Here is a 15,745-nt window from a genome sequence, read left to right on the forward strand (position 1 = left end):
CTAGACAAAAATCCAATAAATTAGGAATCAATTTATTAATTCCGTTACAAATTTATTCATTTTAAATTCTAATAGGCCTGTGTGGAGCTTCCCAGCCAGTATGTAAATGATGTCATCTTTCCTTAGTTTTTGTTTCCAAGTAGCCCAGGCTATGATGGGAGTGAGAAAGAAGATGTAAATTTCAGTCTAGCCTCAATAGTTGCCAATGAACTAGCCAAGCACTCTCACTTTATTCAATGAAAACAATGGCTTGTCTCTCTGAGCATGCCTAGTTCAGACATTCCCCCAGCCCGTAAACTGTGAACAAACCTGTTTGTACTGTTGTACAGTTCAGTACTGCACAGATAAATCCTAATTGTTATTCAGCTCCTTAGCATAAGCTCCTGGCATAGCTCACAGTCTTCACTGGTACTAAGACTGTCTAAAATAGCAACAAGAATGCATGCAACCTAAGACCCAGCGGGGGGACGGGAATGATTGTATCCTGTAATCTGGATTCGGAGTGTGGGACAATTTTATAAAGTTTCAGAAATGTTCAGTGTAATGTACTTTCTCCGAAGCTTCTTCAAGGTAAGCCATATTCATTTCTCCTAACTATGTAAAGAATGCTTCTCCCTAATAAGCGAATGTCATGGCTTTCTGAAGGAATGCAGAAAAGTAGTCCTGAAATAAAGCTTAGTAACTGCTTTAATCTATTGACCAGCTCATTTTTTCGTATGGGATTTGTTATGTACCTTACAAAAGTCCAAGTAGTACAAAAAGTTCTCTCTTGCTTATGTACAGTACCTTCTACTTAACTAAAACAAAAGGTTTATTAATTTTCTCTATGTGCTTGGTTTATTGTGTTATTTAGTTATACGACTTATTTTTTTTGCTGGCTCAATTGAAATTACTTTTTATAATACCTATGAATATCAGCATGTGATTGTTGCTAAACACTGTACATAACATGTGCAGGGCTAAATCACCTCAAGTAATATCACATTCAGGTGCAAGCATTTATTTTTAGGGAAGGGTGGAAAGTTTGTAATTAGCAGGTTTAGTTTACATTGAGATCCAAAAATAGCTCGATACTGCGTTGCACCTAGAAATAGATAAAGGGAGGTGTATGCATTGGATGAAACCTCATTAGAGGTGTGGCGAAGAATTGCGTATAAAATTTAATTTTAACACTTTTTAAAAATCATTGTAAGATCATATTAAAATCAAGCTGCACGTGGTTAGGTGATGGGGGGGTCAGTGTTACAGGTGCTCAACATCTCCTCCTATCAGCAACATCTACTGAATAGCGTCGAAAAACAAAGTAATTTTCTAAAATAGAATAATCAATCATTATTGCCAACCAATTGCCCAGTGTCAACCCTGATTTGCAGCAGCTGGAAAATTGACAGACATCAAGACTAGAATAAGTCATGTGATCTCTTCTGCCCCCCCCCCCCCCTAAAAACACCTCAAAATGAAGTTTATTCATTCAACTTGTTTTGCAATGCATAGCCCCATGTAAATGTGAGTGTAAGGCTTTTTCAAAGCAGTGTATGTGTGTAATATTTTTTTTTATAGATTTGATGTTCCTAATTTGTAGATTGTTTACATACATAACATATGAAGAAGGCAGGCATCCTTCCTAATACTAGACCAGCCTTTCTCAACCTTTTTACCACAATGGAATCCTTAAAATAATTTTCAGGTCTCAGGGAACCCCTGCAAAAAATAATTTATTGGGGGGTCAGGGGGAAAAATGTCCCTTTACTTTGATGGTCAGTAAGAGGAATGTCCTGTACATTTTTGGTCAGTAAAAAGAATGCCTCCCTTACATTGATGGTCAGTAGAAAGAACGTCCCCTTACATTGATTGTAACTAGGAAGAATGCCCCCTTACATTGAAGGTCAGTAAGAAGAATGCCTCCCTTACATTGATGGTCAGTAGAAAGAACGTCCCCTTACATTGATTGTAACTAGGAAGAATGCTCCCTTACATTGAAGGTCAGTAAAAAGAATGCCCCTTACACTGGTGGTCAGTATACCACCCTTATAGATAGAAAAGAAAAGTAGATAGAAAAGTTCCCTGATGTTGTGCTGCTGGATGTGCCAAGTATCATTGGCTCTGGAACTGTGGAGGCACCATCAGATGGAACATCAATCGGCCAAAGCTGAAAGAAACCCTAGAAACCTCTGGAGGAACCCTAGGGCTCCATAGAATGATGATTGAGACTGAAATGCTAGACAAATGCTCATGAAATGTTTGCAAAAGCTATCCCGCCTGTTATTATCTAGAAGAGTGTTAGCATATTTCATGGAAATCCAAAGGTGCGTACATTTTTTTGTAATACACTAATGTGGTTATCAAAACTTTATAAACATTTCCATAATTAAATGCTTTTAAAATAACTAGTATAAGTGAACCATTTTGTTTTGTATAAATCTGAGTATTTTTGCCAAGCACAAGGGACCCTAGGGGTGCGTAACACACAGTGATGGAACCACTGACCCAGAGGTATTTGAGGCTGGCATTGGGCCATTTCTAAGCAAGGCCAGTAACGGCCAGAAAAGATGCTTTTTTTTACCTTATGATTTCATGTGGAAATGTTAGTATAAGTAAAAACGTTCCTGTACATTTTTTTAAGGAGAACTTCTACCAGACAGCTATGTAAGGATGTGTGTTTTGTCTTAATTATCATAAAATGTGCAATTCTGTTTACTCAGTCATCTTATTCACACTACCACTACTACTACTGAACAGTCGAAGGGTGACACTGCTGTTCCGAGTCTGCGTCTTTACAGCTTACTTTGCCATCTCTTACCTACCCCATCATGCTCACCTAACAATGAAATAGTCTCACACATTAGTGAGGTACTCTTTGGTTTCTCCACCTTAGCTCCCCATCTCCTCTAGTTCCCAGTACTTCAGACATGTTAGATTGATATCAATGTTTAATGTCCTGATTGATATTTGTCGTGCAATTGTTCCTTTTCTCTTCATAATAAGGAATTATCCTTTCACTGTTTGTGCGCTGTTGCCAAACATTTATTGGGATAGGAGAACTCTGGCTGCCATCATTCTGATCAGTTCCCTGATCAGAAAATTTCTGGGAAACCTAAAATTGTCTCCAGCTTTGTCATGTTTCTCCTGATGTGTGCGAGTGATATGTGTGTAGACAAAGAGCAAATATTCTGCTGCAGGCACTGAATCCCCAAGCCTTCACTGATGACAAGCGTCGGTTCCTATAATTGTTGGCCTCTAAATTAGTCTCCACAAAGCTCCTACAATGAAAGGAAGTGGAACTGCTCACTATATTAACAGCCTCTGAACAACTTATTGGGGGGGATTTACTAAAACTGTAGCTCCCAGAGTCTGGTGCAGCTGTGCATGGTAGCCAATCAGCTTCTAACTTCAGCTTGTTCAATTATGCTTTGACAATAAAACCCTGGAAGCTGATTGGTTTCTATGCAGAGCTACACTAGATTTTGCACTCTCCAGTTTTAATAAATCCCCCCGTAGAGTCATCCAACAAACCGACTACTCCATCTGATGTACAGACTCCCTAAAGCACTTCACTCGGTCAGGAGCTTATGCATCAATGGATTCAGCCCATAAAACCCTAGTTTGGCATGGCTGCTTTAAAGCAAACAGGTACTTTGCCCACTCAGGGCTATGTAACAGGTTTTCTTGATAGCCCACCCCTCCATGCTGATACTTACCTGCCCTGCACTCCCCCATCGCCCCATTCTTTGCCAGAGCCCAGAAAAATACCTAGTGCTTGTATGCTTGCATGTAACTCTCCCCCTACCTTCCCACAAGGCAAGGTTGAACCTATTATAAGGATGAACGAAGTGATTTCAAAATCACCATATTTTCACATAAAATTTTAGAAAACAAAAACTTTCAATTTCACTGATTACTACCTATAAGGCTAATCACCTTATCCCTGTGTAAGCTCTGACAAAGACTCTTGTGGAACTGACATGGGGCTTTTTGGGTTTCCAGAGGGAGAATGTTAACAGTTTGGGAGCACATGGAAGGCATAGTTTGGCAGTGAAAGGGGCATACTATCAAGCAATCTTGTTTTTTTGCAGGAAATGTTGAAAGTGTTATTTTATATCTATTTAATAAGTGCAAAACAAATGAAAAACCTGTCTATTCTGTCAGAAATCCAGTCCTGTCCTATACTTTATACAATGTTATTTCACACATTGTTATCAGCCCTGTCCAGTTTTTCTGTGTCAGAGTGACGATGCTGCTCCTGCATGGATACAGTACAGGAAATATGCAGTGCTACCTAGGACAGGAAGTGTCATTGGCAGGATCACTAGGATGGCAATTATTGGCTATGATTAAGGCTTATTGCTGAAACGCGTAAGCCGCTGTATTTTGTACACTCTGCCTGTTACAATAAAGTAATATATTCAGAAGAACGGGCTGCCGGCTCTCCATTCTACTTTTTCAATAAACAAAAAAGGCTGAATAAAAGAAGCTTCGAAATACAGTATATCATTTTTGTTCTTGGGTTTAGACTTACATAGGCCATTGATGAAACATAGCTGACTTGTAATTAACTGTATAATAGACTGTAAATATGTTATGATTCATAAATCATTGTCATTGTTTCTGGATGGGACTTTTTAAAGATGCTTCAGTTTAGTTTATAATAACTCTGTGTGTATATGTTTAGTGCGATTTATGAGCAGTGTTCAAGAGTACCGCGTAACTACACAAAGTAACAAGTCAACTATGTAAACATACATGTCATCCTTTTCTAGTACTTGTACTATTTTCTGAGGGATTACCGGGCAAGAGGTGACCATGTTTAGTACTCTGCAAAATATCTTCCATACAGTGTATACATTTTCACCACTAGTTCTCATAATTTAGTTCTCATAAGCCAAAGGAAATTTTAGATATGCATATCTTATACAACATAAATAGTGATAAAAAGGTGCTAACCTGATAGCAATAATTAAATGAATAAAGTGCAGCTGTCCCTTTAAGTATGAAGCACACTGCAATCATAAATAGTGTATTGATAGGCGCTACACCTTCGTTAAAATCTATCCATCCACAACACCAATAATGTACAACTTTTTTACATTATTGGTGTTGTGGATGAATAGATTTAAGGGAAGGAGTAGCGCCTACCTTTACACTATTTATGATGTATCCAAATCTGTTGCACTAGATTGGACAGCATTGGTCAATGCTGCCCAGTGTAGCCCAGCGGGGCTGGTGCAAATGAGCATAGACAGGGCAATATGCCTAATATGCCTTTCTTTCAGTTCACACCAATGTGCCAAAGAAAAGTAGGGGAGGTTGCAATGTTACGCAGTGCAGAATACTGCAATGTGTTACAACACATCACAACGCATTGCAGTGCATGGCGTTAAACGAAATTTTGTGACATTTAAATAAAGTTAGAAAAAAACACCCTACCTCCTAGATTGTAAGCTTTAACAAGCCGGCCCTCTGATTACTCCTGTATTGAATCGTATTGTAACTGTCTGCCCTCGTGTTGTAAAGTGCTGTGCAAACTGTTGGCGCTATATAAATCCTGTATAATAATAAAAAAGAACGCACTGCCCCTACTCAATGCACGCCAGCAGGTGTGCCTTATACAGTGCATATTATGTGCCGGCTGGTATGAATGGGCTCTTAAGGACAACTTCACTCAAAAGTAATATATGGCTATAGGTGGAGTCTGATGTGGCCGAGACACTCACTAATTTTGTCTTATGGACTCCAGCAGAGACATGTCCCTGGTATTTTCTAACCTCATCAACTGTCTGTTCCCAAAGACTGAGGCCTGTGGCCAAGTTTGGGAAATCCAAATTAAGTTGTATCTTCACCCAAGCCAGCCAAATAGTGGGATTACATGGCTATGGTTTCCCTAACATGCTCGTTCCTGTAATGTTCATACTGTATATCAGTCATGGCTTAGGTTCATATAATGACAAGGCTGGAATTAAAGGAAAAGTCCCTCTGACTTTGAGAATAAAAGATACCCAAGTACAGCTCAGTAATACAGAAGAGATTCTGTTTTTAAAAATTGCTCAACATTGAATGAGGTAAGAAGCAATATCTCATACACATTGTATAATATGTTATAAGGTCAAGACCAGATTTTTATCTGGGGAGCCTATAAGCACAGAAAGCTTGGTGCCTTAAAATGGAACTAATGCTGCGCATACTAACCTCTACTCCAGCAATGATGTCTGCAAGCTCCTTTATCAGCACTGACATCTTCACCCTGTCTTCTTCTGGGTTTGCAATCTTTGCCCATGTTGACTGGCCAGGATGACGTAATTCTCACACATGCACACAGGAGTTTATTCAACCTTTCACCTTTAAAGTAACACTAAATTGTATCCTCTGTTCCCCAAGAATAATCCATACACATCCACCACTTAATGATCCATTTTGAAATGGAGCTCTCAAACCCAGTGCTGAATTACCAAATAAGCAGAGTAGACACTGGCCTATAGGCTCAATGCCATTTAAGGGCCCTGTGACAGCGACTCAAAATAATATTGATTTGATCTTGAAAGAAAATTACAATGAAGCTTTCTTAAATTGTTTGAAAAAAATAGAAAAAGTGAATCAACTCAAAGAAAAAAACTTTATATTAAAGACTCTATAGAGAAAATACTGTATTAATGTAATATAGTCAATAACAACTTCAAGTACATAAACCATAGACAGCAGGTTCACATTACAGTTTGTCTCACACATAATGGCTCACTGATTAGTTGCTATAGGTTACAGCACATTATTTCTGTGTGCTGATTGGTTAATAGAGGTTACTGCACATCATTACTGCTCACTGATTAGCTGCTAAAAGTTACTGCACATCCTTACCACTCACTGATTGGTTGCTAGAGGTTACTGCACATCATTAGGTTACTGCATGTTATTACCACTCACCCTTCACTTAGCTCCGTAACTCCAACCATCTCTCCATAGCCCTCCCCATCACCCCCCTGTACTCCTCATAGCCCCACCCACAATGCCCTTCTCTACTCTCAATAGCCCTGCTCACAAAGCTCCCTCTCTATAGCCCCACCCCAAAACTCCACTTTGCTCTTCATAGCCCCAGCATTAAATGCCACTCAGCTCTCCATAGCCCCTCCCACAAATCTCCCTCTACTCTCCATAGCTCCACCTCCAAATGTCACTTCGCTCTCCATAGGGATACCACCTCTAATTCCAATAGCCCTGCCTACAGCTCCCCTCTGATCACCAGGACCCTTCTGGCCACTCTCCCTATACCAGCCGCCTTTCACTGATTACCCTGGCCGCTCACAGGGTTTAGGAACAGTTATAGACAGTATATATGGGAAGAAGGACCTACCTAGTCCAGGCCAGCCAGGCTCACCATCTGCAGACACTAAGTTCTGCTGGCTGCCGCTCCCACTCTGATCTCAGCTACTAACTCGTGGCCTCCTTAATCCAGAACATACAGGCTGTATGGCATGGGGCGAGATCAGAGAGCCAGTGGAGCTCCCAGCCCCGCCCACTCCTTGCTCACTGGGGAATAATACAGTGCTGCCTGTCTCCCATGTACCCGGGGGCTCCGCAGTGCCAGTGGGGCCCTGCTTGTTAGGAAATGCAGCCTGGTGGCCCAAGCCCACTAGGCAAATGCCTGGTGTGCCCTATGGCCAGTGTGGGACTGAAGGTTTGTCTCTTAAAAGCTCATTTTCTTTCAGCTTTCAGTTTGTAAAAAAATTTGGTGCAACTTATGTACATGTAATGTACAGTAGTGATGGTCATCTCCATCTAGAGGCTGACATGCACACTACTTACTGTAGGTCAATGTTGTCCCACTAAAGTAATCCCAATAAGTACGCTACTTTGAGTGACATTGGAGAAACCAGTCAGGGACGAGCACTGCTGGAGCTGAGGGACTCTCCTAGCTGCCGGGGGAAGAACTCCTCCAGTGAGAGTGGGGGGGCAGCAAAGGGAAAGGAAAGACAGATTCTGGTGGTAGGGGACTCAATTCTTAGAAGGACAGAGAGGGCAATCTGTAACCAAGACCTGAAGCGCCGAACAGTATGTTGTCTACCGGGCGCTCGGGTTCGGCACATCACGGATCTTGTGGACAGATTACTGGGAGGGGCTGGGGAAGACCCGGCTGTCATGATGCACGTTGGCACCAATGACAAAGTCAGAGGCAGATGGAGTGTCCTAAAGAACGATTTTAGGGACTTAGGAGCTAAATTGAGGAAAAGGACCTCCAAGGTAGTATTCTCAGGAATACTACCGGTACATCGAGCCACACCAGAAAGGAAGAGGGAGATTAGGGAAGTAAACAAGTGGCTGAAGAGCTGGTGTAGTAAGGAGGGGTTTGGGTTCCTGGAGGACTGGGCCGACTTCTCAGTCGGTAACCGGTACTATAGAAGGGACGGACTGCACCTAAATGAGGAGGGTGCAGATCTGCTGGGAAGGAAGATGGCCAAAAAGTTAGAGGGGTTTTTAAACTAGGCGATGGGGGGAGGGTCCAGAGGCAGAGATAGCCAGCGTGGAAGATATTCCAGAGGGTAGTATTGGGGGCATTAGTGGTAGGTTAACCAAAGCACAAAAACACAAGGTGAGTATAGTAGCAAGTCCTAGTTGCAATCTCGAAACACCCAATACGAAGACAATATGCGACCGGTCTAAACTATGTGGCATGTTCACCAATGCCAGGAGCATGGCGGATAAGATGGGTGAACTAGAGATACTGTTGTACGAGGAGGATTTGGATTTTGTGGGAATTTCAGAGACCTGGTTCAACAGCTCTCATGATTGGCTGGCAAACATTCAAGGGTATACCCTATACCGCAAGGATAGAGAGGGTAAAAAAGGGGGAGGGGTATGCCTATATATCAAGAATAATGTACAAGTGAATGTGAGAGATGACATCACTGAGGGAGCTAGAGAGGAGGTGGAATCCTTATGGGTAGAGCTCCAAAGAGATAAAGCTAAGGGGAAAATAATACTGGGAGTATGCTATAGGCCCCCTAACCTGAGGGAGGAAGTGGAGACGGATCTCCTATCACAAATTGGAGTAGCAGCAAGGATGGGAAGTGTTATCATAATGGGGGATTTTAATTATCCAGACATAGACTGGGCGGAGGGAACCGCGCATTCATTTAAGGCTCGCCAGTTCCTTAATGTCTTGCAGGACAATTTTATGGGTCAGATGGTAGATGCACCAACTAGAAATAAAACATTACTGGATCTACTGATTACCAACAATACAGACCTGATCACGGATGTGGAAATGCGGGGCAATTTAGGTAACAGCGATCACAGGTCAATTAGTTTCAGTATAAATCACACAAATAGGAAACATAAAGGGAATACAAAGACACTGAATTTCAAAAGAGCCAACTTCCCTAAACTACAAACCTTGCTAAAAGGCATAAACTGGGATAAAATATTAGGAACAAAGAATACGGAGGAGAGATGGGTTTGCTTTAAGAGCATATTAAATAAGGGCATTAGCCAATGTATCCCATTGGGTAATAAATTTAAAAGAGCGAACAAAAGTCCTGGATGGCTTAACTCTAATGTAAAAATGCATATGAAAGCAAAAGAGAAGGCCTTCAAAAAATACAAGGTTGAGGGATCATCCTCAGCATTCAGACTTTATAAAGAATGCAACAGGAAATGTAAAGGTGCAATTAGGACAGCTAAGATAGAACATGAAAGACACATAGCGGAGGAGAGCAAAAAAAATCCCAGAAATTCTTTAAGTATGTAAACAGTAAAAAAGGGAGGACAGACCATATTGGCCCCATAAAGAATGAGGAAGGACATCCGGTTACAAAGGATGGTGAGATGGCAAAGGTATTGAATTTATTCTTTTCCTCAGTCTTCACGAGTGAATCGGGGGGCTTCAGTAACCAAAACTGCAGTGTTTATCCTCATGACACAACACAGGAAGCACCTCCATGGTTAACAGAGGACAGAATTAAAATTAGACTTGAGAAACTTAACATTAATAAATCACCGGGACCAGATGGCTTGCATCCGAGGGTACTTAGGGAACTCAGTCAAGTGATTGCCAGACCGTTGTTCCTAATTTTTACAGATAGTCTACTGACTGGAATGGTACCAGCTGAATGTAGCACCAATATTTAAAAAGGGCCCAAAATACATCCCTGGGAATTACAGACCAGTTAGCCTAACATCGATAGTATGTAAACTCTTGGAGGGGATGATAAGGGACTATATACAGGATTTTAGTAATACGAACGATATCATTAGCAGTAATCAGCATGGATTCATGAAGAATCGTTCTTGCCAAACCAATCTATTAACCTTCTATGAAGAGGTGAGTTGCCATCTAGATAAAGGAAGGCCTGTAGACGTGGTGTATCTGGATTTTGCAAAAGCATTTGACACAGTTCCCCATAAACGTTTACTGTACAAAATAAGGTCCGTTGGCATGGACCATAGGGTGAGTACATGGATTGAAAACTGGCTACAAGGGCGAGTTCAGAGGGTGGTGATAAATGGGGAGTACTCAGAATGGTCAGGGGTGGGTAGTGGGGTTCCCCAGGGTTCTGTGCTGGGACCAATCCTATTTAATTTGTTCATAAATGATCTGGAGGATGGGATAAACAGTTCAATCTCTGTATTTGCAGACGATACTAAGCTAAGCAGGGCAATAACTTCTCCGCAGGACGTGGAAACCTTGCAAAAAGACCTGAACAAATTAATGGGGTGGGCGACTACATGGCAAATGAGGTTCAATGTAGAAAAATGTAAAATAATGCATTTGGGTGGCAAAAATATGAATGCAATCTATACACTGGGGGTAGAACCTCTGGGGGAATCTAGGATGGAAAAGGACCTGGGGGTCCTAGTAGATGATAGGCTCAGCAATGGCAGGCAATGCCAAGCTGCTGCTAACAAAGCAAACAGAATATTGGCATGCATTAAAAGGGGGATCAACTCCAGAGTTAAAACGATAATTCTCCCGCTCTACAAGACTCCGGTCCGGCCGCACCTAGAGTATGCAGTCCAGTTCTGGGCACCAGTCCTCAGGAAGGATGTACTGGAAATGGAGCGAGTACAAAGAAGGGCAACAAAGCTAATAAAGGGTCTGGAGGATCTTAGTTATGAGGAAAGGTTGCGAGCACTGAACTTATTCTCTCTGGAGAAGAGACGTTTGAGAGGGGATATGATTTCAATTTACAAATACCGGACTGGTGACCCCACAATAGGGATAAAACTTTTTCACAGAAGAGAGTTTACCAAGACTCGTGGCCACTCATTAAAATTAGAAGAAAAGAGGTTTAACCTTAAACTACGTAGAGGGTTCTTTACTGTAAGAGCGGCAAGGATGTGGAATTCCCTTCCACAGGCGGTGGTCTCAGCGGGAAGCATTGATAGCTTCAAGAAACTATTAGATAAGCACCTGAATGACAACAACATACAGGGATATACAATGCAATACTGACACATAATCACACACATAGGTTGGACTTGATGGACTTGTGTCTTTTTTCAACCTCACCTACTATGTAACTATGTAACTATGTAAAGTGCACATACAAGAAACCTCCAGAAACCTGCGAGGGGGGACCCAAGGTTTCGACTGCTGAGGGGCCTCCACAGAGTTTAATCTAGCACTGCCCAAACCTCTCCTTCCCCTCCCCCCTCACTTGCATTTGTTTGAAACTACCAGTACACATAAGTTGCAGTCATGTGCACAACTCTACAGTGGGACCATGAACAAACGTAGCCACCCTCTAATGGGAAGTTTGATTAAAGCAGTAATAAAACTAAATTTGTACGAAGCTGAGAACAATAGAAGACACTTTTTTTGCTTTAAGAAAACATACTTAAAGCGGAAGTAATGTCCGCTATAAAAAAAAATGTAGGTCCCCCCCAGGTGGGTTATGCCATAATGTGCTAGTATGCACACCATATTAGTACATTATGGCAGACTTACCTGTCATATAGTGTCCTCCAGCACTGCAGTGGGAATGATCCGCTGGGCCCCCGGCACTTCCATCTTCGCCCGGTCTATCTTCGCCCATTTGCTATGCCAGGCCACAAGGGCACGCATGCGCACAGGAGCCACATCGGCGCTGCACAGATTGGGGCCGCAAATGTTCGCTGAGCTGCGCATGCATGGCTCAGTGAACATGACAGCTGACAGGCAGACGGATGCATTTATGGCAAAAGAGACCAATAAGGTCTCTTCTGTCATTACAACCCTGCCTGTCAGCCATTTGTTTAAAATCAGCTTTACTTCCACTTTAAATAGAATATTTTTTTAGTATGACTTTAAGGGATTAGTTGAGGAAGTAGATGATCCTGAACAAAGATGGCTCTGTCTTTCTGGAGAGAAAATCAGACAAATGCATTGTCAGGGGGCATACATACTGAGAGGTAACTGGAAATATTACAATTACTCATTACTTAGCAGGCATAACCCTACGATGAAAAATAGATCTGTAGATAAAAAGTGTAAACCTTGTTCTATTATTCAATTTATTTGTGCTGTGGTTCTACCCACATCCCAGCCCCTATGTCACTTATGGACACAGTACTGACGTAAGGATTGGCAGATGGAACAACGCTGCATGCCAGGGGATGCAGACTCATGCCACTCCTGAAAGTATCAGATGGAAAGATCCTGCTGCAACTTTGCATAGCAAGAGATCTAAGATTTCACAGTCTTTTTTTATTGTTTTATAAAAAGGCGACACTTCAACTGAGGGTTAATATGGGGGTAATTTTTTTTTAAATAAAGCTTTTTAATTTTTTTCACATACCAGCTTGGTTGACTTTCATTGTATGCCAAAAACTCCTTTCATCTACACATAAAATAACTAATTTTAAAATACATTGTAACAATAATGTTAGTACAAAGTATTTATAAAGAAACTTGCAAAACAGATAAGAGCTTTTGTCAGCATTAATGCAACAGGGACTGGGGCCCTGCTGAGTAATAGACTACTGTGTAATGAAAGCTTGCAAACAGTCTACAGGCTGTTATTTACAGCTGTGCTCATAAGTTTACATACCCTGACAGAATTTATGATTTCTTGGCCATTTTTCAGAGAATATGGATGATAACACAAAATCTTTTCTTCCACTCTTGGTTCGTGTTTGGCTGAAGCCATTTATTATCAATCAACTGTGTTTACTCTTTTTAAAACATTTTGACAACAGAAGCTACCCAAATGACCCTGATCAAAAGTTTACATACCCCAGTTCTTAATACCATGTATTGCCCCCTTTAACAATAATGACAGCTTGAAGTCTTTTGTGGTATTTGTGGATGAGGCTCTTTATCTTCTCAGATGGTAAAGCTTCCCATTCCTCTTGGCAAAAAGCCTCCAGTTCCTGTAAATTCTTGGGCTGTCTTGCATGAACTGAACATTTGAAATCTCCCTTGAATGGCTCAATGATATTGAGGTCAGGAGACTGAGATGGCTATTCCAAACCCTCACTTTTTTCTGCTGTAGCCAATGACAGGTCGACTTGGCCTTGTGTTTTGGATCATTGTCATGTTGGAATGTCCAAGTATGTCCCATGCGCAGTTTCCTGGCTGATAAATGCAAATGTTCCTGCAGCATTTTTTGATAACGTACTGCATTCATCTTGCCATCAATTTTGACCAAATTTCCTGTGCCTTTGTAGCTCACACATTCCCAAAACATCAGCGATCCACCTCCTTGTTTCACAGTAGGAATGGTGTACCTTTCATCATAGGCCTTGTTGACTCCTCTCCAAATATAGCGTTTATGGTTGTGGCCAAAAAGCAAAATTTTGGTCTCATCACTCCAAGTGACTTTGTGCCCGAAGGTTTGAGTCTTGGCTCTGTGCTGTTTGGCATATTGTAAGTGGGATGCTTTGTGGCATTTGCGTAGTAATGGCTTTCTTCTGGCAACTCAACCATGCAGCCCATCTTTCTTCAAGCGACTCCTTTTTGTGCATCTTGAAACAGCCACACCACAGGTTTTCAGAGAGTCCAGTATTTCATCTGAAGTTATTTGTGGGTTTTTCTTTGCATCCCGAACAATTTTCCTGGCAGTTGTGGCTGAAATTTTAGTTGGTCTACCTGACCGTGGTTTGGTTTCAACAGAACCCCTCATTTTCCACTTATTGATTAGAGTTTGAACACTGCTGATTGGCATTCTCAATTCCTTGGATATCTTTTTATATCCCTTTCCTGTTTTATACAGTTCAACTACCTTTCCCCACAGATCCTTTGACAATTCTTTTGCTTTCCCCAGGACTCAGAATCCAGAAACGTCAGTGCAGCACTGGATGAAAGATGCAAGGGTCTGTCAGGACACACACACTAATTACAAGCAAACAGATCACAGGCGAGGATGGTTATCTTTAACAGCCATTCAAACCCCTTTGTGTCAACTTGTGTGCATGTCATCAGGCCAAAATCACCAGAGTATGTAAACTTTTGATCAGGGTCATTTGGGTAGTTTCTGTTGTGATTATGATTTAAAAAGAGTAAACACAGTTGATTAATAATAAAAAGCTTCAGCCAAGCACTAACCACGAGTGAAATATTCTCTGAAAAATGGGCAAGAAATCATAAATTCTGCCAGGGTATGTAAACTTATGAGCACAACTATATATCTGTACTGGTGCTCTGACAGTATCTCATTGATTGACATAGCCTGCAAACACTGTTTGTAGGCTCTGTTTATACAGGACCTGCTGTCAGCACTACTGAAACAATGACTGGGACCCAGCTGTCAAAATAAGAACCGGTCCAGAATGTCAGACACTCCTTCTATAGCAGTATCTATAGGCACAAGCCTACTGTGCCTAATGGATAATCCAGCCCTATGTGGTGCATACTATCAGAGAATATTGGCACAATTTTTTGGACAGTGGTAGCAGACTGAAAGCACATTGATACGGGTTGGATCAATAGATGCTCTTTGCCATCTTGTCCTATCTTCACCCCTTGTGACGGAATGCCTGGCACCCAGCCTGTGTGGCTCCACCATACAGTGCCTCCTGCCCTCCAATCCGTTCCAGCAAACCAAGAGCTAATACCAGGCCTTTTACCCCAAGCATCGTACACAGAGAAGATGTCGAGTTAGAGCCCAAGGAATGACTGTTTATTGAACAGAAATACAGGTTTTTATTCAAGTAAGTCAGTCATCCCATGAACAATAAAGCAAAATATTTACCCTAAACATTACACAAGGGTTATATAACAAGCTAAACTTCACACAAGGCTGATCCCATTTTAAGAACCTCCAAGAGTTGGCCAAATTAGCCAACAGACAGAAACAATAGGTGACTCAATTAACAATGGGAATTCACACCTAGGAGGCACACAATGGAAGAGACACAAACCTGTGTATTCTGTCCACTAGCCAAGTCATCAGAAGACAAACAATGTGAAGGGGCCTCTCCAACCCAGTCTGCAGGAGGGCCACCAGATTCCCTCTGACCACTATTCTGTACAAGATGAATATTACACCTTTGCATCCACTCCAGAATGGAATCTTTATCATCCTTATTCACAAAATGAATCCAGAATTAATCCAAGCCTTGCTCTCAGAGCTCATCACATTGTTGTTCATCATTAGAGAATTATCTGCTCTCTCCATGGGCCATAATCAGTGGGTAGAAGTCAAGCCTCTAGTCCCCTCCAAAAGCCCCTGTCCCCGTTTGGGATTGTCACACCCCTGTTCACATATCTGACTTCACAACTATGAGAATGAGGCATACAGGCATTATTACTAAAATGGCTAAACACGAGGGATCTGGATGT

The 15,745-nt window shown here is 41.6% G+C and overlaps 1 protein-coding gene across 1 annotated transcript in view; it reads left to right on the forward strand.

Moving 5' to 3' along the window:
- Nucleotides 1-269: 269 nt before the first annotated feature.
- Nucleotides 270-15,745, forward strand: part of LOC141139561 (uncharacterized) — a 237,297-nt gene continuing 221,821 nt past the window's right edge. The window contains 1 exon segment of the mRNA XM_073625823.1: nt 270-570. Coding sequence (XP_073481924.1) covers nt 532-570 — 39 coding nt within the window. The 5' untranslated portion in view covers nt 270-531.

Source organism: Aquarana catesbeiana, linkage group LG04, assembly GCF_042186555.1.
Source record: "Aquarana catesbeiana isolate 2022-GZ linkage group LG04, ASM4218655v1, whole genome shotgun sequence".
Classification (NCBI taxonomy): domain Eukaryota; kingdom Metazoa; phylum Chordata; class Amphibia; order Anura; family Ranidae; genus Aquarana; species Aquarana catesbeiana.